The following is a 27901-nucleotide window of genomic DNA, read 5'->3' on the forward strand; positions in this document are numbered from 1 at the left end:
CAATGGTTAACATAAGTAGCCTTTAGCATCGCATACAGTGGAAACGCGACTGGCTCTGGCACGCACGACACGTTAGGAGTCAATATAACATCATAAAGCTTTGGTGCTAGCATCAGTGACGGTAAGTACAGACAGCAGGTTGTTCATGTATTGCAGGGTCAGGATGCTCTTGTAGTCATGCAGCAGCACTTTTGTGGAAGGTCAGTAAAGAAAAGAGCAATTAAGGGCACGAAAACTGTTTATTGTATTGTAATATTATTAACTAATAATGTAGTAAACTGAGATGTTGTCCCTGAGGACCGTAACGACATCTCTCATAAAGATTTGCAACTTTACAAAGTAAACAATGATCCAAAAAACACTTAGCCTCTTTGGTAATTAGCACACAAAATACCATTGGTATGCTGCTTCCGCCGCCTCACCGGAAGTTGTACCCACGTTCTCTTTTACAGTAGCGCCCCGCGGAAACAGGTGGATAGTCTTTGGTAAAACGCACGACTAAAGTAGTTCCAAACTCTAGAATAACACAAGAAGCATCACTCGTATTGTTTTGAATGGGAGAAAGTGCAACGCGCAATAAGGCGTAATCCCGCCTTCTAAATAAGAGCCAATCGCCGACTGGTAAAGTCATCGTGTCACTTCAGCTGCCGTTAGAAGCTCCGGTTTGGTTAGAAACCAAATTTATGAGATAGTTGTTGTCAGATTTCATTGGTGATTTCAAATATGAAATTTGATAGAAAGCTTGGTGAACAGCTTTGGAGAATTTGATGTTTCCCCATTCAAAGAGCTGCATTTGCATGACCAAGAGGTGTTTTAAAGATGGCCGTCGAGTGAAATGACTTGTCTTAAAGGGACTTTGGTAGTTCCAGGCAGGTTTTGACTGCATTACAGTTCCATATCACTTCGCCAAATGATTTCAGTTATTTCAAAAAGTCCTTACAGGCTACAACAGCAAAAGAAACAAAACCCACAAAGACACTGAAACAATAGGATAAAAACAACAAATTATTTCCATGTTTTTCCTACACAATGTAATCTATGGAAAGCATACTCTATTTCTCCCCCTGTCTCTCCCACAAACATACACACATGCACATTATTTTTTGAATCATTAAATTGCCTGTATTTGATTATTCCTTAGTTGAGTCTAACTAAAGGAACTCCTTGTATTTTTGTTTTGTGACTCACATATAAAAAGAATAAACAACAAATAAAAGTGAAAAGTATAGTCTGAGATATAAAGATATAGACTGTATGAAAGAAAATGCAAAAACAACAGTTGCACCATCAGCAGATGATCGAGTCAGAACTTCTGATGACAAGCACTTTTTCAGCACCAGATTCGCATGCATGGATTTGCATCTCTAAATGTCCTGGAGCTGTTTCTGGTAGAGGTGTGCGATACCGCTAGATTTGGTATCGATCCAATACCAAGTAAATACAGGGCCAGTATCGCTGATACCGATACCAATACCGATACTTTTTAATAATTAAGGTGGATGCGTCTTCAACCTAAATCTAAATGAATTTTCATGACTTTTAATTTGTTTTTGTGATTTGCATTTTGGGTTATTAATCAGTACTACAAAAGATTTTGTTCAGAAACAACTTTTGGTTACTTCTGTTTTATCTAAATAAACAAAGTTACAAAAGTTTTACTTCACAATAAATATAAAAAATGTAAAACAAATTCTCCTTGTAATACGATATAATGAGAACAAAATAACGTTTCTCCTCTTTAGTGCACTTCTTTTCAGGATTTAAAAAAAAAAAAATAATCATAAATAAAAACCAATTACTGTAAATACAAAATATAAAATGTAAAAATTAAACAACACCCAAAGCCTTCAGTTCAAAGAAATACTCCCAGAATCCCCTGTGGTCCCTGTTCCCCTGTGCAGAAAAGAGGTTTTGGTTAGAGGTTTTTGTTCAGGAACAGAATCATGTTCACATTTTTTGCCTTTATTGCAGATCGCCTGTGACTAATTAACTGTCCTGCCTTTAAAAAAATCCTCTCAGCTGGCACTGATGTTGCAACCACTCCCAGGTTTTTCTTCGCAAGTTTGCTAAGAGAGGGGAATGTTTGTGCGTTGTTTTTCCACCAAAGTAGTGTATCCTGATTACGAGGAATTGGCCTCTCTTCTGAGTACCTGCGCAGTCTGGTGCACATCTACGTGTAGTTTAAATATAGAAACTAGTATCCCTTTCACAGCTAACACAAAAAGGGTAATTATATTCTGATGCAAAAACTTGTGAAAATGAGATCCAGGCAGTAAATAAAGTTGATGAAAAATTATTTATTCATTACAATTAAATTTAGCCTCACACGCAAACTTTAATCGATAATGAAAATACTTAATAAAACCAAAAGGTAAAATAACCATCATAAAGTATTAGTCAATAGTTAATAATAAAATTTAGAGTATTGTAAAATCCAGAGTATTGTATCTAATAGATGAAGATCAAAAAGAGCAATAATTAAGACATTTGCAGATAAGAGACAAGAAGTAGGAGCAAAGGAGAGAAAAGGAGGGAAAAAACTGAATTATCAATGACTTGGTCAGCTTTATACCATGAGTATAGGGACATTTACATCCCACTCAAATTGATGTTTTGTTCTAAAAGAAAAGGTTAATTTCACCCATTACGTCATCTACTGGTCCAGTGTCAAAAATAGTTGTTTTATCCCCTATAGGGAATTTTGCAAATCTTACCCTTTTAAATGTCATCAGGAAAAATAACAGACATATTTTGATCAGATTTCAAATTCAAATGGTTAATTCTGCAGGCGTCCAATGTCTAACCACAAACGTGTCAGCGTGACCTGTCACATTGGAACACTTGAAGAACAACTGAACATAACAAGCATACTCTTAAATATAAAATAACCATAAGGGTACAATAACAAGTAAATCCTTGAAAATATGATAAGAATTAACATATAAAGTATTAGTACATAAATATATGAAAGCAAAATTAAAACTGATAAATCATAAGCCATAAACGATTAAAAATGAATATTAATAAAAATGCATGAATATGAATATTGACCATTTCGGATCCATCATATTCAAATATCAAATATGACCTACATTATATTCAGTATATTTGTTTCAGTTCCAGTAAATGTATTCATTTAAATAACACGCTTCAATGGAATTAATGTATTACTTCTAGGTCTTAGCATAATTCTTAAGTTGACTAAAGTAACAAATGACGAGTTATTAATTATTATTAACTAATGCTGAAGATGACTAAAATATGTCTTTCATCACTCTTATCTACCTGGATATTCTCTGCCAAACTGAAATGCCTCTGGCAGTGACTACTATGGGAAGCCAAACACACCAAAAGTGGTACGAGGCAGTGGGGTGTTACAAAGCTCGCGCCGCGCTGACATGTCATCTGCGCGGATCAGTGGACCGAGCATAGACAGTAAAAGAAATGGACACAGCGACCCCATTGGAACTCAATTGAGACAAGTGAAGCCCATTTTTAGCGATTTTTAGCACGTCCGTTTCTGACACGCAGACTCAAACAAAGCTTGATGACGTCAGCAACCTGTCTGACAGATGTAAATCTTCTAGTAGCTGTGCGTGCAAACTGCCATCGTTAATCTTGCAGAGACGGCGAGCTTGAGCGGGGAGTTCTTTGGCGTGAGTGAGCAGGAGTAATTATTCTGATTAATTATTTTGTATAGTATTTTAAAATGTAACGCCAGTACGCCATATTAAGTTAATGCATACTATAGCCTGCGAGCTTCTCCTCCTGTCTGTACGGTAATTTCTCTACTGTGCGACAGAGAGTCGAGTGGTTATGACGCAATCGTTAGCCTATTTTTACAAAAACTGTTTCTACGGGGCCATAATGTAACATAGAAGGTAATGGAGCCCTTTATACATTGTCGTGTATCTTTAGAAATAAATAATGGACAAATTGAGTCTTTAAACGCCTCAGATGTAAAGTTATTTGCTGTCAAAGTGACGCCAAAATGAATGGGAGTCAATGGGATGGCTAACGCAAGTGAAGTTCTGCTACAAGATGGCGGCACGCGGCCGACTTCAACTTCCGGTCGACTTCCTTGGGCACTGGGACCGAGCCGCGCGACCGACTCGTCAGCGCAGCGCGGACGTGTTTTCTAGCGCCACCCAATGGGCAGCGCGGCGCGAGCTAATCTCATCCAATAGTATCCAGCTGCAGACCCGCAGCACCACAGTTTCAGAACCGCAGTTTCATGATGTCTACAGTATTTAACAACAATACTTTTAAATAAAGTCATTTTTCTGTTCATATAGGCCTAATATGCATAAGATATCATGATGTACAAAGAGCAAAATTTTAAAACAGCCTATATGCTTAATGTCAATGAACGGATACAAACACAGTCGTGTATAGGCTACTGCGAGAATAGGCTACAACTACGCCGTTTTTATTTTTAAATTATTTTCTCCACGTTTTAAATAGGCTAATACAATGACACAGAGTTTGAGAAGATTTATTTATTTAATTTTTTTTATTAATTCAAACATATATTAATACACGTGTAACATTTGACTGTATATTTGATCGTATTATTTCCTTCATGTTCAAATTGTTACACATAATACTTACATTATGTAACGCAGGCTATTTAATGTCAAATAAAAATAACCATTAAAAAAAAAGCCTTGAACAAGTAAAACGTGTGTTGAAAACAAATAGGATATAAAACATTTCTAAAATAATAGGATTAAAACATATTTAAACTGCTCATAATAAAATAAAAACAAGCAAAAACAAATAATCATCTTAAAACACTTAAAGATTATAAGCCCATATCATGGCATTTCTGCAGAAAACCCTGTCTTTTCATCCCTGAAAACAAAATGAATAAGTTTTATTAATATTTATTTAATATTAACACAATACATATCTTTGACAAATGCAAAAAAATCTTTAATGATAAAATGTAAATGATTCAATAGCCTAGCAGACACTTAGTAATACAAATACTTAGTAATATAAATATATAAATATAAATTCGTTCACCACATCATGACAGAAATATCATACACTCACCATATACACCTTCTGATGTCTCATTGGCTTAAATGCATGTTTCACTTGTTCAAGGATTTGGAATGATTAAATACATGTAGGCTTATATTTTGACATTAAATGCCCTTAAATGCCTCTGTGTCTTTATACTATTTGTCAGAAGTTCACAACATGAACATAAGGAAATAATATCACATACAGTCAAGGGAGACATTTTACTATATGGTTACACATGTATTAATATATTTTCAAAATTATATGGTTAAAAGTATTTGTTCACAGTTTATACATTAGTTCATGCCTTAACAAAACATAGTTTGCATTATCGATTAACTTGGTAAAAACTCCTCTTTGTACATCATGATATCTTATGCATATTAGGCCTATATGAACAGAAAAAAATGACTTTATTTAAAAGTATTGTTGTTAAATACTGTAGACATCATGAAACTGCGGTTCTGAAACTGTGGTGCTGCGGGTCTGCAGCTGGATACTATTGGATGAGATTAGCTCGCGCCGCGCTGCCCATTGGGTGGCGCTAGAAAACACGTCCGCGCTGCGCTGACGAGTCGGTCGCGCGGCTCGGTCCATTGATCCGCGCAGATGACATGTCAGCGCGGCGCGAGCTTTGTAACACCCCGCTGCCTCGTACCACTTTTGGTGTGTTTGGCTTCCCATACGCGCGCCTGACTGCTGGTGGTAGCGCTAGTGGTGAGTCACGTGACGGTACAACACAGGAGAGGGGGAGGAGAGCAGTGTCGAGCACGAGCAGCACTCTTGAGAGCTTGCTCTGCTCTGTGACAGCAGCAGCATTTTGACAAACACGGCCAGGTCGCAAAACGAGAGAAACTGAAACTTAAGTATCGATATTTTCACGTTGGTATCGATATTAGTATCGATCTGCCCACCTCTAGTTTCTGGGATCGTCCTGCTCATGTCAGCTGTTCAATGGTTTCTGCTGTAATATTAAAATCAAGGTCACTGAGAGTCTTATTCAGCTTCTACATGTGATGCACTGCAATTAACAATGTCAACAATGACGGTAATTAGAGCACAACTGCTGGCATGTTAGCTCAGCACCTGTGATGTCATCTAATTGATTTCCCGCATGGGATGGACAGAAATGTTGTCCAAATGCCAAAGAGACATTCCTGTGAACTACTGTTGACATGTATAACACCAGTGCCAGCAGGAGTTGTATGCAAATGAAATGTCATATGAGACATTAGAAAATGGCTTTGAATGTTTCAGCATTATGCAAAACAGAACTGACAGAACAGGTTTTGTTGGAATTTCAAATAACACTGAAGATAAGCAATAATTTACAAAACTTCTAACATTCCCAGATTATCCATCTAGCACTATGTATTGAACACTCTATAGCTTTATTAGTTCTGTGAAAATTCATAATGTTTCCGTCAGTTATGCAAACTCCCATAGCTGTTATCAGCCCTCAAAACAACAACTGAACTGAGCTGTAAAATTCCTGAGAAATGGTGTTTATCTTCCTGCACTTCCTCCTTCAGTTGAGGTCTCTGGCTCCCTCTAGCGACCAGAACTGAAAACTTGAACTTGATAGGCTAACTAGAGGGATGCTTTAATATTTTTTGTTCGTTTGAGCCAGACTAATTGTATTTCCCCTACATTGTGAGCCATATGTAAATGCCTTAAATGACCATTACTGGAGCATAGCCATTCAATTGCATAGACTCTCAACACACTCTCAACAGGTAAATGATTTCTTTCTTAAAATGTCTACAAATTTTAACTTTCAAACTTGTTGTTTCTAATCACCTTAGAACTTTGAAAGCATATGGAACCTTATAAAAAGGGTTCTGTTATTGTTACAAGCAGAAGAACCCTAATTTGGCACTGTTTAGAACCATTTATCATAATAGTGTATCTTACAATAATATGACTTAGTAAGATGAAATATTTAAATGCTTAGTTTTATGATCAGAGCTCTGTAGTTTTAAAACATATAATGCAATGCAATACAATGATTGAGAGATGAACAAATAAACCTGATGATCATATTTGATGCTCATGATTTTTATAATAAATGATGTCTGGATAATCAAGTAAAGCTGCTTCAGTCCAGCTGAAATATTACTAACAATATCAAAAATGAAAAACTGATAAAAATCAGTGCAGATTTCACAGTAAAGACACGTGAAGCTCGAGCTGAAGGACGTTTGTACAATTACACTAAAAGACTATTACTTGATAAAACAGTCTAAACTATCAGAGGACAGAAGGACTGGAGGAGATTGAGTGAAACAGGTTTACTTTATCAGCAAAGTTTTGATCATTTAGAGGCCTTAGACATTTACATATCAAAATATAAGTTGGCTTTATAAGTTCAGGAGAGGTTGTTGCATTTGTTTGGCAATTTCAGTGTTTTGTTTCATAATTTCAGCAAGTTAGTAATAAATGCACATTTGCTTTTGATGCAATGACCCATTATTAACATAACACACAGGATTTGATCTATTACAGGCCCATCTTTCATATTTAAACTGATAATGATGATGAAGTCACTAGTCTGAACGAAAGCATCTGCCAAATCATAAATGTAAATGTTTACATTTTTTTTAGATATTCAAATCCAACAGAGAAAGAAAACAATCATTAGTCAGTTTTAGGATAAACATTTTTCTAACCATCATTAATTATGTTTCCAGCAGGTTTGTATTGACCAACAAAAAAAAAACGTTTCCATCAGTTATTTGAGCATGTAAATATAACATATTTTGTAACTATACAGATTTTTACTGAGTCCACCCTTCTCACTCATTTTGAACATGTTGTTATTAAGCTGCAGATTTTAATTATGCAAGTTATTTTAAATATGCAAGTAATAAGAGTGTGGAGATGATGAGAATCTGATGTTTTTAGGAGAGAAACAAGTGAGAATGAGAAGATTTCGAGACACCAGCAGCAGATCTCATCACTTCAGAACGTCCAAGACTTTCACATCCATTTATTTTTCACATCCGGAGTCACTTTTACTTTAGTCTGTTGGCTTTCATTTGGTTGATTTCCTTTACAGTGTCTGTTTAGATGATTTAACTGTTTAAAACTGCTCCCAAAGATTACGTTTGAGTGTTCAGCCACATTCATGCGTTTATCTCACAAGATCTTTGTCATTATATATCTTCTTTAAACATTGTAAATGAAATCTGTTGAAATCTGTTGAAACTTTGGTATTGAGTTATATGGAAATTAAAATAAAATGCTTTAAAATGAAACAATATTATATGAAATTGAGAGTGATAATATGAATTTGAGGAGAACTGCCACTAAAAATTACTCACACACTAGTTGAAAAAAAAATAAATAAATAAGAATTATGCAAAAGAGGAAAGATCCAGCAACATTTGAGCGCATGTGATATCTAAACTAGTGATTTTGTTTTAAACTACATTTCCCATCATTCCAAGAGTGACTCTTGATGACGTTTTTGCCAACATGGCGGCCTACAGTAGCTGTCACACTGGAGGCTACACAACCTAGTGGACTTGACTGTTTCTAAAAACTGAATATGTGCTTTTGAATTAATCTTTTTTTCGATGGAAAGTGATGTTCGATATGCAATTTAAAGTCAAAATATGGTTTCTATGTCAAGGAATAACATGTTAGTGAGCTGATAGAGATGATGCATCTGCCTCTGTTTAGATCGCATGGGCTCTTTCTGCCCTTTATCAAACGCTTTCCTGATATTAAAATATGCCGCATTAAACGCAGATCTCAGGGCTGCATGAGCACATGGACAGTCATCAGACACAGATGGATGAAAAGCATCAGTCCTGTCAGACACTTCAGCTCTAATGCGTCTGAGAAGGTAAATTGTGTTGCTTTGACCTGTTTTTACCCTCAGCGGACATGTAAGCAAAATAATATATGGCCGGTACACAAAAGTAACGGTTCTGTACTTACCGCGGTTTTGAAGTTACGGCGCGATATGTTTTCGATACAGCAGGAGGGAAAAACAAATTATGTTTTTTGGTTTGCTTTTTATTAAACATTGGTTTATTGACCAAACTATATGCCTGTACTTAAAAAAGTCAGTCATCCAAATACAAAATATGTTAGCAAGATATTTTAGAATAAGGTTAGAATTATTACGTTTCGATTCTAATCCACTCCGTCTATTGAACTTGTGTAGTGAAGCGAAAGACCTGTACTGGAAAATTTCGGTACGGCCGCTAATAATATATGATTTTACAGGTATTTAAACTATGGTATTTTGGAGGAAACTCCATAGTGATTTATTCCCTTACAGTTAATGGTTTTCACAACTGGATGTTGAACTTGAGTTCTTTGACTTTTACTGGAGAGTTTCCAGTGGAGAGAATACCGCGGTTTTGAAGTTACGGTGCGATATGCTTTAGGTACAGCAGGGGGAAAAAAACAAACTATGTTTTTTTGTTTTGCTTTTTATTAAACATTGATTTACTGACCAAACTATATCTGTCCTTAAATAAAAAAAAAAAAGCAAAATATGTTGGCAAGATATTTTAGATTAAGGTTAGAATTATTTCACTTTGTCTATTTAACTTGCGTACTAAAACGAAATACCTGTACCGAACATTATGATGATTTTAAGGTGGAAACTAGTGATGGGAGAAACGAAGCTTTTCAAAGCTTTGAATCAATTGAACCAATTGCTGTGCAAAATGATTCATTGTTTCGAAGCATTCGAAACACCACACGCTGATGACCCCTGCTGGTCAAAACAGTGTAAATGCAACAAAAACATGCATAAAAACAGCTTTTACAAATCCATTGCAAACGTTTTATTGAAAGTATAATCTATCAAATGAAATTAACTAATCATAAATATTAAGTGTCTGTATAATATGTAGGGCTGCACAACGATTAATCGTGATTAATCGTTTGCAAAATAAAAGTCTGTTACGTAATATATATGTGTGTGTTCTGTATTTAATAATTATGTATATATAAATACATGCACATACATGTATATATTTAAGAAAAAAAAATTATTTATATATAAAATATTTACATTTATATGTAATATAAAATATATATAAATATGTACAGTACAGTCCAAAAGTTTGGAACCACTAAGATTTTTAATGTTTTTAAAAGAAGTTTCGTCTGCTCACCAAGACTACATTTATTTAATTAAAAATACAGTAAAAAACAGTAATATTGTGAAATATTATTACAATTTAAAATAACAGTATACTATTTAAATATATTTGACAAAGTAATTTATTCCTGTGATGCAAAGATGAATTTTCAGCTTCGTTACTCCAGTCTTCAGTGTCACATGATCCTTCAGAAATCATTCTAATATGCTGATTTGCTGCTCAATAAACATTTATGATTATTTTCAATGTTGAAAACAGTTGTGTACTTTTTTTTCAGGATTCCTTGATGAATAGAAAGTTCAAAAGAACAGCATTTATCTGAAATACAAAGCTTCTGTAGCATTATACACTACCGTTCAAAAGTTTGGGGTCAGTAAGAATTTTTATTTTTATTTTTTTGAAAAGAAATTAAAGAAATTAATACTTTTATTCAGCAAGGATGCATTAAATCAATCAAAAGTGGCAGTAAAAACATTTATAATGTTACAAAAGATTAGATTTCAGATAAACACGGTTCTTTTGAACTTTCTATTCATCAAATAATCCTGAAAAAAAATATTGTACACAAATATTTTGTACAATTGTACACATTAAATGTTTATTGAGCAGCAGATCAGCATATTAGAATGATTTCTGAAGGATCATGTGACACTGAAGACTGGAGTAATGATGCTGAAAATTCAGCTTTGCATCACAGGAATAAATTACTTTGTGAAATATATTCAAATAGAAAACAGTTATTTTAAATTGTAATAATATTTCACAATATTACTGTTTTTTACTGTATTTTTAATTAAATAAATGTAGCCTTGGTGAGCAGACGAAACTTCTTTTAAAAACATTAAAAATCTTAGTGGTTCCAAACTTTTGGACTGTACTGTACAGTGTGTGCAGAATTATTAGGCAAGTTGATTTTCTGATCATATTTTTTTCCCAAGCACATTTTACCAATTCCAATCCACATCAATCTTAATAACTACTATTAATATTGTTTTTAATCATTTATAAGTGATATATAATTGTTCATGAAGGCTGGAAATGAAAAATGCCTTATATTTAGGTGTGCAGAATTATTAGGCAGGTTTTCTTTTACAGGCAAAATGAGCCAAAAAAGAGATTTAACTCAGACTGAAAAGTCAAAAATTATTAAATACTCATGAGAAGGACGCAATACTAATGCAATACTAGAAATTGCAAAGTTAAAGCATGACCAAGGGACAGCAAAATGCTCATTGGGTCAGCGGGGTCAGACAAAAACAGGTGGAAAAGAAAAGACACATGTTAAAGGCAGGGTAGGTAAGAAATTTTGTTCCAAATTTGTTTAAACTTTCTATATATATACATGCATAATTAAAATGTAAGAACTCTGATAAAAAGAGTATAAAAATCGAGTGACTCTAGACCGTTTAATCTGTATTAAACACAGCTCATTATTTCCATCCGGGACGAAACATAGGATTGGCTTAGGCGGCTGTCACTCTCTCGCAACCATGGCAACCACCCTTTTGCCACACATGACCTGCCCACTTGCGCGCGCACGTTTGATTTGGGGAATCCAAGAGGCATGGATCCTAGGAATACCAAAACAATGGCAGAGAAACAGCAAGCTAAATTCACAGTATCGGCCTATGCAGTTAGTGAAGGCAAACCAGGCAAAAAAAGGAAGACAGTAACAGTACAAGAAAAGGCAATGAACAAAAAGTCTTTGGATAAACAAAGAAATAAAACGCGAGTTAATATCGGCGTGGCTTTCCAGCGATGGCGAGAACTGAGGGAACTCAAGGGGCTGAAAAGTGACTCCTTGATGGCTTTATTTCTGCTGGACAGGTAAATCTTTCTTTTTGTATTTTGATCATACATATTTTTTTGTTTATTTTTTCATGAAGCATGTGTCATTAGCACACGTAGCTGCGTAATATAGCTAACATAACATTACTTAGCGAGCCGTAGTAGAGACGATAAATAATGATAGCTATAGTGTTGAATTGTGCATAATTTTACCCTCTGTCTAACTCTTTTACCATGTTCACCTGTAAGTTTACCTGCACGTTTTTTTTTTCGCCTTTGTTTTGTTTTTATATTCTCTACCTATGTTTACTGATGTCTTTATCTTGTATCTGTGTGTGTCGTACACACTTTGTTGTATGTGTGTGTTATTATTTTGTGTCTGCAATGCAGTTGTGAGTTGATATTTGAGTGTATGTTACTCTGTTGATCTGTAGAACAACGTATATGTTATGAATCTTACACGAAATTCATCTTCATCACAGTGTAAATGATGGTAATGGAAAAACGTGTATCATGCAACCTGTTTTTAGCTTTGCCTTATAGATAGCTCGTTAGCGAATCAAAAAATATATATTTTAAACTTTACCAATATCAATATGCTAGCTTGATAGTGAGTACTAAAATACATCTTGTTTGTTTATCTTCATAATTATAAAGTTATTTTTATTACATGTGATTCTGACATGATGTCACTACATGCCGTGCTCCTTCCTCTCCGCTCGTCTCAGGTAAATAATGCGTCTTCCAGCTCAGTGGTCGGAGTCACACGTTCATGCGTTTTGGGGGCGTGGCTTTGGAAGGAGCCCAGAAGGGAGGGGGTGGAGTGAATGGAAATAATGAGCTGTCTTTAAAACAGTCGTGAGAGGTCTACAGACACTCGATTTTTATACTTTCTTTTTCAGAGTACTTACATTTTAATTATGTATTGATATATAAATAAAGTTTAAACAAATTTTGAAAAAAAGTTTTTTATAAATTTTTTTGCCTACCCTGCCTTTAACTGCAAAATAATTAAGAATTAAGTGTGAAACCATCAGGAACCCTTTAGTCTCCAGCGCCACCATTTTCCAGAACTGCAACCTACCTGGAGTCTCCAGAAGTGCAAGGTATCAGGATCTCAGAGACTTAGGTTAGCTAAAGAATCCTAAAAAATGACCCGCTCTTAATAATAATCACAAGCTGAAATGTTGTGAAATACATGAAGACTGGGTTTTTATAGGCCTTATAGACAGACAGCTTGAGAGTGACTCCTGATGGACCAGCACCACATCCTCTTGTACCACTGTTTGAAGAATTTATCCAGAATCTGGCAGTAAGGTGTTTGAGTTCACTTTTAGTCCATCTCTTATCCTGAAATGTCTGTCTTGCAGAGATGGACTAAAAATGATCTTCCAAAACTTACTGCCAGATTCTGGAAGATAAATTCTTCAAACAGTGGTACAAGAGGATGTGGTGCTGGTCCTTCAGGAGTCACTCTCAAGCTGTCTGTTTATAAGGCCTATAAAAACCCAATCTTCATGTATTTTATAACACTTCAGCTTGTGATTCTTATCAAGTGTGGGTCATTTTTTAGGATTCTTTAGCTAACCTAAGTCTCTGAGATCCTGAGACCTTGCACTTCTGGAGACTCCAGGTAGGTTGCAGTTCTGGAAAATGGTGGCGCTGGAGACTAAAGGGTTCCTGATGGTTTCACACTTAATTCTTAATTATTTTGCAGTTAACATGTGTCTTTTCTTTTCCACCTGTTTTTGTCTGACCCCGCTGACCCAATGAGCATTTTACTGTCCCTTGGTCATGCTTTAACTTTGCAATTTCTAGTATTGCATTAGTATTGCGTCCTTCTCATGAGTATTTAATAATTTTTGACTTTTCAGTCTGAGTTAAATCTCTTTTTTGGCTCATTTTGCCTGTAAAAGAAAACCTGCCTAATAATTCTGCACACCTGAATATAAGGCATTTTTCATTTCCAGCCTTCATGAACAATTATATATCACTTATAAATGATTAAAAACAATATTAATAGTAGTTATTAAGATTGATGTGGATTGGAATTGGTAAAATGTGCTTGGAAAAAAAAATATGATCAGAAAATCAACTTGCCTAATAATTCTGTACACAGTGTATATTTATTTATACATGTATATATTTTTTAAATTTATACATGTATGTGCATGTATTTATATATACATAATTATTAAATACAGAACACACACATATATATTACGTAATAGACTTTTATTTTGCAAACGATTAATCGCGATTAATCGTTGTGCAGCCCTAATAATATGTATTCATTTATCCATTTTCAGGGCTTGTGTTGTTTATTCTATGGATGGGTCAGCTAAACAGAGACTATTAACTACTATTATGCCTTTAAATTATACAAATACCTCATTAAGACATCTACAAATGTGTAAAACTCATCAGAGATCAGGTAATAGACACTTTTAGACACTTAGTGAAGACTCAGGTAATAGACAGACTCTTGTTCAGTGATTCACCGCTGGGGGGCGATCTCAGTGAATCTGCAAGATTCATAGGTTCACAGAGATCGCCCCCAGTGGTGAACTATTGAAGTTTTGAAATGTTTCGAAACAGTTATGACGTAACGAAGCCTTGTTTACTGAAATCACGTGACTTTGGCAGTTTGAAACACGCTCCGAACCAGTGATTCGAAACAAAAGATTCGTAAAGGTTTCGAAGCTTCATGAAGCAGTGTTTCGAAAACGTCCATCACTAGTAGAAACTATGGTGTTTTGGTGGAAATTCCCTATAGTGATTTATTCCCTAATGGTTTTCGCAACTGGATATTGAACTTGAGCTCTTTGACTTTTACAGGAGAGTTTCGACATGTCAGAATTTCCAGTGGAGAGAATTCGCAATTTCAGCATTATTGCTCACATTGATCATGGCAAGAGCACTTTAGCTGACAGACTGCTGGAGATCACAGGTGATACTCTGTAAAACAACCATAATTCACTTTCCTGTGAATTACATTCATAAAATCTTTTTCTCTCTTGGGGCTTGTTGTGTGCGCAGGTGCCATTGCAAAGACAGCGAGTAACAAGCAGGTGCTGGATAAACTGCAGGTGGAGAGAGAGAGAGGAATCACCGTTAAAGCTCAGACCGCGTCGCTCTTCTACCAGCACGACGGACAGACGTACCTGCTCAATCTCATCGACACACCTGTGAGGACAATGATTTAACAATATCAATGAATGTAAAAGATCTGCGAAGATCAAAGTGCAGATAAATGGAGTTATTGATTCCTAAAAGAAATCGATTCTGAACTCCTGGTAGGTTTGTAACTAATTTGCATAACACAAGCCCATTGGCTGCCAGCGAATAATGCTTCCTTTGCCCCGCCCTCAATCACTGTAGTTGTATCTGAGACTGGAAGAGTTTGGTTCGTGTCGTTCATGTCGAGAAGATGCTGTTTTCTGCTGCCAAAGTAAATCCACTTTTGACTGATATGGTAAAACCGACGCCGTCGTTACTGTTCGTATCGAGTGCTGAGGAAGAGCTGAGATTCAGATATGCTAATGAGTGTTTGGTTTCTGACCAATCACAACAGACTGAGCCATCTGACCAATCAAAGCAGAGCAGTTCTCAGAAAGGCGGGGTTTAGAGAAACCGAATCTTCGAACGAACCGTTTCAGACACTGTGAGAAAAGAGCTGATGCTGTAATGGATATTATGAGAAAATTAAAGTGTTTTTGACTTTGGATGAATGTAAACCTGTTGTAGGAGACTCAAAACAACATTAGGAGCGTAATGGGGCACTTTAAACATCACTGATGTTTTACTAGCTAATCTGTATAACTGAAGTGATTCCACTATATTTTTTTAGGGCCATGTTGACTTCAGCTATGAAGTTTCTCGGTCCATATCCGCTTGCCAAGGAGTTCTGCTCATTGTAGATGCAAATCAGGTAAAACACTCAATAAATGATGCTTTCCTATATTTAATGATTCACACAAGATTAGTAAAGTTAAACACAGTAGAAAAGTTTTTTTTTTTTAATGTTATTTTAGTATTATTTATATACTATTAGAGTATTTATTAATATTTTAATTAGCTTATAATTTATATTTTTTATATGTATTTTGATTTAAGTTTGTAATTTTGTTATGTGCTTTTTAATTTAAATTAATTTCAGTTTTTGTCATTTTAGCACTTCAACTTCAGTTAGTGGGAACAGTTCAAATTATTTTTATTTTAACAATAACAACACTGGCACATACTCACATATATCAGCATAAATAAACTAAATATTAATAAATTGCATAAATAAAAACTGCATACTTTTTAAAATTACATTAAGGGAAAAAAATCTATTGTATGTTTTTTTGTCTCTAAATCAAAGGGAATTCAAGTGCAAATACAGTCAAACCAAAAATTATTCAGAAATGTAATAGCAAAATAAAGTAAACTGTGATATATTATACTCAAAAATTCTTCATTCAGTGGACTACCAGTATAATTTATAAAAATTTGGAACCAAAAATTATTCAGACACTTTGACCTGACCATGTGTTATCTGACATAATTAAGATTTTTTTTTTTCTGACAGTTTAACTCTGAGATCTTGTAATATTTAATTACCATTTTTCCAACTATAGTGAATAAACTGTATTAATGAATGAAATGTTCAAGGTGTTTGAATAAATTCTGGTTTGACTGTATATCAGCATAAATAAACTGTCATAAAAACTGCAGACTTTTAAAATTACATTAAGGTAAAAAAATCTATTGTATGTTTTTTGTCTCTAATTCAAAGGGAATTCAAGCGCAAACAGTCGCCAATTTCTACTTGGCATTTGAGGCTCAACTAACAATCATCCCTGTGATAAACAAGGTAGACATTACAGAGAGAATCTCTGATCTTTCCTTTAAATGCAGTCAAGGGATGCGTCCGAAATTACATACTTCCCTACTAAATAGTGGGCAATAAACAGTATGCGACAAAAGAATTATGCAGTACTCATAAAACAATAGTCCCCAGATGACACATTACTTCCAGCGAAATTCTGAAGTGTGCATACGATGGACACTTTATTATCCCATGAGGCCATGAGAGAGGATTTGTGAATGACAGTGAAGCAACACAACTGACAATGATAGGTCACATGATAATGACAACATGACGGATGTAGTACATCCGGATTACATTCATACTATATACTTTTTTTTAGCAGTATTCAAAATAAGTACCTACTCGAGAGAGTATGCAATTTCGGACGCACCCATTTTGTTTCTTATGTATAAGTAAAAAATTGTATTTATAGTAAGTGTTTGGCATTTTAATGAGTTGTTTTAATTGTCAGATTGATTTGAAAAATGCTGATCCAGAGCGAGTGGAAAAACAGATTGAAAAAGTCTTTGATATTCCAAGGGAAGAGTGTATCAGGGTGAGCTCTATGTCTAAAAATTATCATTTATACAAACATTTGTCTTCATAATGGGACTTTTTTATTTTTACGTTGACTTGTTATTTTTTTCTCTGCAGATCTCTGCAAAACTGGGCACAAATGTGGATCAAGTTCTCCAAGAGGTGGTGAATCGGATTCCTCCGTGAGTATCATAAGCTGTTTCAGGTTTCTCCACAAGAGGTCACTGTGAGAGTAGAAGATCAGCACATGCTGCATGTGATTTAATGATTGTGTTTCATTAGATTATATCAGATAAGAGGAACACAATGACCCCCAAAGCCCAGAGGATGTAGAATATGATCATGCAGAATAAGGCATTAATATCTGCTTTATAAGTACTAATGAACAGCCAATATCCTAGTAATATACATGCTAATAAACAACTAGTTAATAGTGAGAATTGGACCCTAAACCAAAGTGTTAGCAATATTTTTGTCTGTTTTCACACACACAGTTAAGAAGCACAAAATTACAGCCCAGATCTTGCGGGAAATGTGGTTGAATCTTACTTTAAATTATATATTCAGTGGTATTTATGCCACTTAGTTACTATTAATCATATAAAATAAAATATGTATTTCCTCCTGTACAAATGACCTTTTCTTGCACACATTCACGTAAACTGTAAGTACATGTGACCATGCGAGGAAGTGAGTGAATCAGGAAGTTTCAGTTTATTTCGGGTAAAACATCTTCATCATGTGTCAGGTGCTTTCTTACAAACCCGCTAAGCTACATTCCCTCCATAACGTTTTTCTTTTAGGTACATTGTTGGGTTACACTTTATTTTAAGGTGTCCTTGTCACAATACAAGTACCGAGTAATATTAATTAACAACTGGTACTTACTACATAATTAGAGTTAGGGTTTGTAATTGTGCATACTTAACTGATTTTACTATAGTAAGTACATGTAACATCTGTAACAAAGACATTAAAACTAGATGAGTAAAGTTTGATGGCAAACGTTGAGGTTAGCACACTTCTAGCATGAGTTAGCATGTTGTTAACATGATTTAACACATTGTTAACATTAATTTGCATGTTGCAAGCATGTTTTAGCACATTGCTAGCATTTTTTAGCACATTGCTAGCATTATTTAACATTTTGCTGACATGTTTTATCACGTTAACGTGATTTACCACTTTGTTAGTATTAATTAGTATGTTGATAACATGTTTTAGCACATTGTTAGCATGAATTAGCAAGTTGTTAACATGTTTTAACACATTGCTAACATTAATTAGCATGTTGCAAGCATGTTTTAGCACATTGCTAGCATTTTCTAGCACAATGCTAGCATTATTTAACATGTTGCTGACATGTTTTATCAAGTTAACAAGATTTACCACTTTGTTAGTATTAATTAGTATGTTGATAACATGATTTAGCTTGTTGTTAACATGAATTAACATGTTTTTCAACATGATTTAACATGTTGCTAATATGTTTTACTACATTGTTAACATTTTTAACACATTGTTAACATGAATTAGTATGTTTTACCACGTTAACATGGATTAGCATATTGATAACATGTTCTAGCACACTGTTAGCATGAATTAGCATTTTGTTAACATGATTTAACACATTGCTAACAATAATTAGCATGTTTGCAAGCATGTTTTAACACATTGCTAGCATAGCATTTTGCTGACATGTTTTATCACGTTAACATGATTTATGACTTTGTAAGTATTAATTAGTATGTTGATAACATGTTTTAGCACATTGTTAGCATGAATTAGCATTGTTGTTAACATGATTTAACACATTGCTAACATTAATTAGCATGTTGCAAGCATGTTTTAACACATTGCTAGCATTTTCTAGCACAATGCTAGCATAATTTAACAATTTGCTGACATGTTTTATCACATTAATATGATTTACCACTTTGTTAGTATTAATTAGTATGTTGATAACATGTTTTAGCACATTGTTAGCATGAATTAGCATGTTGTTAACATGATTTAACACATTGCTAACATTAATTAGCATTTTGCAAACATTTTTTAACACATTGCTAGCATTTTCTAGCACAATGCTAGGATGATTTAACATGTTGCTGACATGTTTTATCAAGTTAACATGATTTACCACTTTGTTAGAATTAATTAGTATGCTGATAACATGATTTAGCTTGTTGTTAGCATGAATTAACATGTCTTAACATGATTTAACATGTTGCTAATGTGTTTTACTACATTGTTAACATTTTTAACACATTGCTAACATGAATTAGTATGTTGCTAGCATGTTAGCATGTTTTACCACGTTGTTACCATGGATTAGCATTTTGTTAACATGTTTTAGTATATTGTTAACATGAATTAGCATGTTGGTAGCATAAATTAGCATTTGTAGCACACTGCTAGCATGAATTAGCATGTTGTTAACATGATTTAACACATTGCTAACATTAATTAGCATGCTGCAAGCATGTTTTAGCATTGCTGGAATTATTTAGCATGTTGCTGACATGTTTTATCACGTTAACATGATTTACGACTTTGTAAGTATTAATTAGTATGTTGATAACATGTTTTAGCACATTGTTAGCATGAATTAGCATGTTGTTAACATGATTTAACACATTGCTAACATTAATTAACATTTTGCAAGCATGTTTTAGCACATTGCTAGCATTTTCTAGCACAATGCTAGCATGAGTTAACATTTTGCTGACATGTTTTATCACGTTAATATGATTTACCACTTTGTTAGTATTAATTAGTATGTTGATAACATGTTTTAGTACATTGTTAGCATGAATTAGCATGTTGTTAACATGATTTAACACATTGCTAACATTAATTAGCATTTTGCAAGCATGTTTTAACACATTGCTAGCATTTTATAACACAATGCTAGCATGATTTAACATGTTGCTGACATGTTTTATCACGTTAACATGATTTACCACTTTGTTAGTATTAATTAGTATGTTGTTAACATGATTTAGTACATTGTTAACATTAATTAGCATGCTGCAAGCATGTTTTAGCACATTGCTAATATTTAGCCTGTTTGTTGACATGTTTTATCATCTTAACATGATTTACCACTAGGCTATGTTAGTATTAATTTGTATGTTGATAACATGTTTTAACACATTGTTAGCATGAATTAGCATGTTGGTAGCATGAATTAGCATTTTGATAGCATGATTTAGCATGTTGTTAGCATGTTCTAAGCTAGTTGCTAGATTTTGCCAGTGATGGATATGTAGTGAATGATGCTTAAATATTAGTTACTGAAAGTTTTGACCCCCTCAATGTAAGTCTATGGGCTTTTTATGATATTTAAACTTAATTTTTAGGAAAACCGTAAGTTGGATCAGTTTGAAGAGATCCAGCGCACCGAGTCAGAACAGTCTGAATGTATGACCCGAGTTTGGTGTTTGTAGCTTTAAGCTCTAGGAGGAGACACTGTCCACATTTAGTCTCATCAGAAGAAGAATAAGTTTGCCAAGCCAACATAATAAAGGATTTCCTAATGTTGATATTGTACTTTGAGACATAATTGTTTTCAAATGCAAAATTCCATAAGAAATGGAATAATGTTCACACATTTCTGTAATGATGTAATTGTTTACTGTGTGATTCAGTCCGACAGCGCGAGTGGACGATCCGTTTAAAGCCCTCGTCTTCGACTCCACCTTCGACCATTACCGAGGCGTAGTGGCCAACATCGCTGTGTTCGGTGGATGCGTGTCCAGAGGAGACAAGATCGTCTCGGCGCACCTGGGGAAGTCGTATGAGGTCAATGAGCTGGGCGTCCTGAGACCGGACCAACACCCGACAGAAACACTGTGAGAGTCTCACTGTAACACTGACCGGACCAACATCTCACTGAGAGAAAAACATCGTGAAGAAACAGTGTCTGTATGAAGATGCCAGTCTCAGAGTCAGCAGCGATGCCACATCTATAGATTTAGACCCAAGTAACCTGTCATTAGAAACATTAACTATCATAACTGCATTTTTATAGAGAAAAAATATCTAATAATTGTATAATTATTTAATAGTTATTTTTTAAATTAAGAAAATTGTGTTTGGGAGGACCAAAACTCTGAGATTGCACTGAAATTTAGGACTTAAAATCTAATTTAAACTTAGTATTTTAGTTTTGACTTTAGTGATTAATATTTTGAATTAGCTTTTATTTTTATATTTTTAGTTTTCATGTTAATTTTAGTTAAATTTTTAATCATTTTGTTATGTGCTTTTATCATTTTATTATTATTATTATTATTATTTTAATATTGCTACTTAGGTTTTTTAATTTTATTTCCATTTTAGCGAGTTTTAGTTTTTATTAATTTCCAGGTTATAATTTTAGTGCTTCAACTTAGTCAACAAAGTCATAAAAATGTTTAAGGAAATGAATGAGAAATAAAAATGTTAAATATTCTACAGACTCCTGGTTAAAAACTTAGGCCTTAAAAGATAACCAAGCAAATCAGCACTTTTTGGCAGAAATAGAATCATAAGTTGAAAAAAAAAAAATGGTGTCAGCCAAATGAAGGCATCTTAAAAACTTGGCTGTAGCTTAAAGCCTTCCAAACTCCATATACACCCTTAAATTGCACTAGCTTAACTTTTGACCTTTTGCATTTTGCCTTTCTGCCCTCAGCTACGCCGGGCAGGTGGGTTACGTGATCGCAGGGATGAAGGAAGTGAAGGAGGCTCAGATTGGAGACACATTTTTCCTGCACAAACAGCCTGTGGAGGCGCTGCCGGGGTTCAAACCGGCTAAAGCCATGGTGTTCGCAGGTGTGTTTCTAGATGCTTTTCTCCATCTTCATCTGTCTTCAGTGTGTAATGTTGCTGTTTGAGCATGAAAAAGTCCCTCCAGCAGGAGTTCTTCTCTATATCAGTGTCAGTGTTTCTGAACTCCCTGAAACGCCTCCATCTTCACAATATTCCTCATTTAAATAATTAATACGCAGAATAAAGGGGCGGGGCCTGGTTGAGTTAGTTAGTAGTGTGTTGAAACTGGCGGTTATGGTAAGGGGCGGGACATTTCCCTAATGACCAATCACAACACACTGCTCCAGCCGACCAATCAGAGCACATTGTGCTTTTCAGAAGGCGGGGCTTCATAGAGACAGGAACTAAACAGAGCGTTACTGACAGACTGGGAAGAGAGGAGCTGCAACAATGGAGAATATGAGGAAAATAATCAACATTCAAGCAGGAAAACCTGTTCTAGTAGAGCACAAAAACAACATCAAGACTTTGTAAAAGCATATGGATAGGATTACAGTGAGGTAAATCTGGAGTTGTGTAACTCTTTCAGGCATGTATCCCATGGACCAATCAGAATACACTAACCTGCGAAGCGCTGTGGAGAAACTGATGCTGAATGACTCCAGCGTGACGGTTCAGCGGGACAGCAGTTTGGCTTTGGGGGCTGGATGGAGGTACGCTCACATGCACAGTCCGTCAGAGTTTAAACCTCTGTTTTAAGTTCATTGCTCAGTCGAGCAGGAGTTCAGGTAAATTTCTCTCTGTGGGTCTCTCTCAGGCTGGGATTTCTGGGCCTGCTGCACATGGAGGTGTTTAACCAGCGTTTAGAGCAGGAGTATAACGCGTCTGTCATCATAACGTCTCCGACTGTACCGTACAAGGCCGTGTTGGCATCTGCCAAACTCATAAAGGTGAGGCTCTGAACCACCCAGAACATCACAGCAACTGCTTAGAAGCATGCTGAAATCTACCCAGAATACTTTAAAATCTTATTATGTAGGAAGTATATTCATTTCAATCTCATTGATATATGAAGATTCCTCAGTTGAGTGTTTGTTTTTGTAGGAACACGGTGAGGAAGTGATCACCATCATCAACCCTGCTCACTTCCCTGACAGGTCACAGGTGGTGAAGTATCTGGAACCCATGGTGTTGGGAACCATCATCGCTCCGGACGACTTCACTGGGAAGATCATGAGCCTGTGTCAGGTGAGATTAGGTCAGTCCCCTTCAGGGTGATTGTAGTTTAGTGGTAAAGAAGGCTGGAATTTATTACATGACTTTTGGCATCATACAATAAACATCTGAGGATCACACACATTGAAATCATTCCCAACGCAACAAACCTGTGCAGAAACATGCATCTTGTTGCTAAGAAATGCATGACAAATGAATACAGTAAGTTGGATAAAAGTCTGCTCAGAATATCAAATGTGTTTGATATCCTGTTATGCCGCGTCTCAGTTTGCCCACGTATACTATGCCATAAAAAGTATGTACCATTTTTGAGAAGAAAAAGTACATGTTTTTGAGAGAGTAGCAGAAGCTTTGGGACAAACTACTTTGTCATAATTGCATCTTTAACGGACCGTTTTAAAAGTTTATAAAACTGTGTAAATGTTCACAATGCTGCTGCAGATGAAATATAATGTGGATAACATGGGAATAATATTATTTTGTCAGGTTAGATACTGATTATTAATCACTCAAACCCCTTTATCTAATGGTGCGTTCCATTCGTCCTCTGAAGTGGAAAAGTCCTAGTTCCAAGTAGGAACTTTTAACTGGAATGCGGACTGGGAAACTTGAGGGAAGCGCAACAATCCGACTTCAGAATCCAATATGGCTGCTCAGTGCATTAACTGTGGTGCACACAGTGCTATCCAACCTCTATTTGTGGACATTATGTGTTCAAATTACTGCATCCTTCTAAGATTTCTGACCTATGTACTGGAACACGGTTAACTTGGGCGTGACGTCATTTCCAGCTACTCTATTCCTCCTTCGAGGTAAATGGAACCCAGAATCAACCTCTATACTTAACCATCGGTCTCACACGTCCGCCATGTTTGTAGTTTTTGTTACTTTTTATATGTGTTTGTAGTTCTAATCGAATCCTTGTCCAATGCACAATGGGTTGTGGGCAATATTAGCCGTTGTACAGATCTGCACTTCGGATTCTAACTGGAAATAGTAGACCATCCATGTATCTTTGGGATACTCATTTCAACATAGAGTGTTTTAGGACATGAATTCTAATTTTGAATACTATTTAGGATGGATAGTATGCGAATTAGGAGACAGAAATAGTAAAAAGTAGTTACTACTACTTGTAACTAGTGCTAGATTTTCTAGTAACTAAAAAAATCTGAGTAAAATTTACAGAAGTCGTGTATTCCAGCCTTAACTCAAAAGAGTAAGTGAAGTAAAAATCTTGGTCTAATTCAAAGAAGAACCGCAAAGTGACTAAATCGTTTAAAATAAATTTGCCTCGCAATTTCTGTGGAAGCATTGCATTTGTAGTAACCAACAATGCAATTCTCTGCCTTCCTGAAGACCCGCAGGGCTGTTCAGAAGAACATGTTCTACATCGATGACCATCGAGTGATGATGAAGTACTTATTCCCTCTAAATGAGATCGTGGTGGACTTTTACGACCAGCTCAAGTCCATGTCGTCAGGATACGCCAGGTGAGCTCGTCATGAATGAATGAGCGCTTAAAGAGGACCTATCATGCCCTTTTAGAAAGTCTTGATGTTGTTTTTGTGCTCTACTAGAACAGGTTTTCCTGCTTGAATGTTTATTATTTTCCTCATATTCTCCATTGTTGCAGCTCCTCTCTTCCCAGTCTGTCAGTAACGCTCTGTTTAGTTCCTGTCTCTATGAAGCCCCTCCTTCTGAAAAGCACAATGTGCTCTGATTGGTCGGCTGGAGCAGTGTGTTGTGATTGGCCATTAGGGAAATGTCCCGCCCCTTACCATAACCGCCAGTTTCATCACACTACTAACTAACTCAACCAGGCCCCGCCCCTTTAATCTGCATATGAATTATTTAAATGAGGAATATTGTGAAGAAAACTCAAAACTACAATGGAGGATTCTGTAAATTTGTTTTACTGTTTTTTCCTAGTTTTGATTACGAGGATGCCGGTTATGAGGCCGCTGAACTGATTAAGATGGACTTCCTCCTCAACGGGCGGCCAGTGGAGGAACTCGCCATTATCATTCATAAGTAAGTCTCGATCTCTCATGATTAGTTTTATATTTCAAGAGATATTTCAAAGATATTTGATCATTTAAAGGTGCACAGAATGTAATTAAATACCCAAAACCCTTAACTTGAATATGGCCGTCCACCTTATTTTTAACGTAAGAGCGAATGCAGCCATTTGTAACTAGAATGCATGAGGCTTCTGATGTCACTCACTTCCAGTTATTTCAGCAAGACAAAAACAGTCCGTGATGGTGCTTGATATTGCAAACTAGTATTTCTTATCATATTATTAGTGGCCGAGCACTGAAGGCGTGATGACACCTAATGTATCCGTTGGCGTTATTCTTCCTCTTCTGCTCTTGAGTCTATGGCAGCCCATAGAACCGTTTGCAGGAAAGTTATGAAATTTGGCACACTGATAGAGGACGGTCTGAACATGAACCACAGCAATTTTGGAGTCTCAAACTCAATCCCTCTAGCGCCACCAACTGTCCAAAGTTTCACTTACATTTATGCTAATAAGTTTTGAACCATAAGGGCTAGAAACAAAATTCTTTTTTCCCTCTGATTCCTTGACTCAATTTGAAAATTCCAAAAACAAAAGCTCCTTCTAGGCTGTTGCTCCGATTTTCACGAATATTGAACCAGATCATCTTCAGACCATGCCGACATTCAAGATTCAAGATGTTTCGTCAAACCGTTCTCGAATAATGTGTGAACGAATTCAATGAAGAGCACGCCAAAATGAACGCGAGGCTATATCTCCGCGACGCTTTATCGTATTCTGACCAAACTTGGTGTGTGTTATGACAACCATGACCTGAGGGTACCTGCCACCGCAGTGCCACCTAGTGGTTAGGAGATATGAAAAATGCTCTTTTTGCTTATAACTTCTGAACAGTTTGGCCAAAAAACACAAAACTATTTAGATTCTGTGCAGCATGCCAAGTCAAACAATGCCCAATTTCCTGTCCATTTTGGGCATCGGCCATTTTGAATTTTGTTGTAAAATGCACATTGGCGTACCATTACGAAACTTGGTATTTGTCATCAGCACCATACCCTGAAGGTACTCAAAATGTTTCAGGGCCACCTTGTGGTCAAAAGTTATAAAGCAATTTCCAAGTATACTAATTACCTTTGATTAATTTTGCTTATTGTAATGAAACTGGTCTTAATAGATTCTTTGTGTCATGCCGAGAACATAGATACCAATTTTGCCATAGTCGTCCGAACTTCCTGTCCGCCATTTAGATTTTCTTTAAAAACCTACTTTTTCAAACTCCTCCTAGACCGTTTATTCGATTTTCACCAAATTCGAGTCAGATCATCTTCAGACTATGCTGGCAAAAAGTAATGAAACTGTTTTCATATACCTGCAATGCTTTGGCATATTGACACAAATCTTTGCATGTGTCATTGTCACCTCACTCTGACCACACCACATCAATTTCGTAACAGTGCCACCTATTGGTCAAAAGTGATAAAACTACTAAATCATATTTCTAGTGACTGTATTTATGATTTTTCAGCCATTTTGCCTAAAATGATCTTAATATGTCTTTTAATTTACCTTTAATTGCTCATTGTTGCAGTTGGTCTGATGTTTTACTGTTTACTGCACATTGTTATTTTTACTGTCTTCTCTGTTTGTGGTGCGATTGCTAGAAAGCACTGACACCAGCTCTGATTTGTCCTTGTGTTTAGAGAGAAAGCGTACAGTGCGGGAAAAGCCATATGCGAGAGACTGAAGGAGTCCATCCCGAGACAGATGTTTGAGATCGCAGTGCAGGCAGCCATCGGCAGCAAGATCATCGCACGAGAAACGTGAGCGTTGTATAATGAGTGTGCATAATACCAGGAAAATAACTTATGTAAGTTAATATTCCTTACCCACGATTCCATCTTTTAGGATCAAAGCATACCGGAAGAATGTTCTAGCAAAATGTGTAAGTACTTCTTCTCATATTGAAGATTTTTTTTGCTTGATTAGCTGCTGATTCTCGGGCACATCTTTCTTTTCTAGTACGGCGGTGACATTACACGAAAAATGAAACTGCTGAAGAAGCAGGCCGAAGGAAAGAAGAAAATGCGGCGCATTGGAAACATCGACGTCCCAAAAGATGCTTTCATCAACGTTCTTAAACGGAAGTAGTTCCCTCTGGAACATAATCATAACAGACATCAAAGCCTGGGCTTGATTTGTGGATGTGAACATGCCAATGTACAGTATGGTGATTGATTCAGAAATGCTATTGAAGTTTATATAACTGAGTGATGTTATTCTGGGAACTTAAAGCAGGTTTGATGAATTAATCTTCACGATGCTGAAACATTGCAGTTCTCTCAGGAGTAGATTTAGAGAATGCAAGCTAAGGGTTTTCATTGGAAACGTTTAGACTGAGTGGATGTATTTGGCAGTGCTGTTTTCCTTTCAACACATTCATTTCATCTCTGCAGTGGTTGTGGATGTGAGGCTTGTTTTCTGAAACGTTTCTGCTCCGTGTTTGAGCTGCTGCAGCTCTAAGCTGAAATCAGCTGAATTTGACAAGACTGC

General features: G+C 35.8%; 1 protein-coding gene across 2 annotated transcripts in view; it reads left to right on the forward strand.

Annotated features, from left to right (window-relative positions):
* Positions 1-27901, forward strand: part of guf1 (GTP binding elongation factor GUF1) — a 27970-nt gene continuing 69 nt past the window's right edge. The window contains exons 1-17 of one of the 2 annotated variants that reach the window (XM_048187977.1): positions 1-121; positions 14784-14895; positions 14985-15133; positions 15796-15876; positions 16726-16803; positions 17273-17356; positions 17455-17519; positions 20988-21191; positions 22016-22155; positions 22682-22805; positions 22910-23042; positions 23197-23340; positions 24688-24821; positions 25261-25362; positions 27052-27171; positions 27257-27293; positions 27371-27901. The exon at positions 27371-27901 is cut by the window's right edge and continues 69 nt beyond it. In XM_048187977.1, coding sequence (XP_048043934.1) covers positions 14796-14895; positions 14985-15133; positions 15796-15876; positions 16726-16803; positions 17273-17356; positions 17455-17519; positions 20988-21191; positions 22016-22155; positions 22682-22805; positions 22910-23042; positions 23197-23340; positions 24688-24821; positions 25261-25362; positions 27052-27171; positions 27257-27293; positions 27371-27499 — 1824 coding nt within the window. In that variant the 5' untranslated portion in view covers positions 1-121; positions 14784-14795 and the 3' untranslated portion in view covers positions 27500-27901. Of the gene's footprint in view, positions 122-8472; positions 8882-14783; positions 14896-14984; positions 15134-15795; positions 15877-16725; positions 16804-17272; positions 17357-17454; positions 17520-20987; positions 21192-22015; positions 22156-22681; positions 22806-22909; positions 23043-23196; positions 23341-24687; positions 24822-25260; positions 25363-27051; positions 27172-27256; positions 27294-27370 lie in introns of those variants that run through there. The other variant, XM_048187976.1, reaches the window with a different exon arrangement.

This window comes from Megalobrama amblycephala, linkage group LG4 (assembly GCF_018812025.1).
Source record: "Megalobrama amblycephala isolate DHTTF-2021 linkage group LG4, ASM1881202v1, whole genome shotgun sequence".
Classification (NCBI taxonomy): Eukaryota; Metazoa; Chordata; class Actinopteri; order Cypriniformes; family Xenocyprididae; genus Megalobrama; species Megalobrama amblycephala.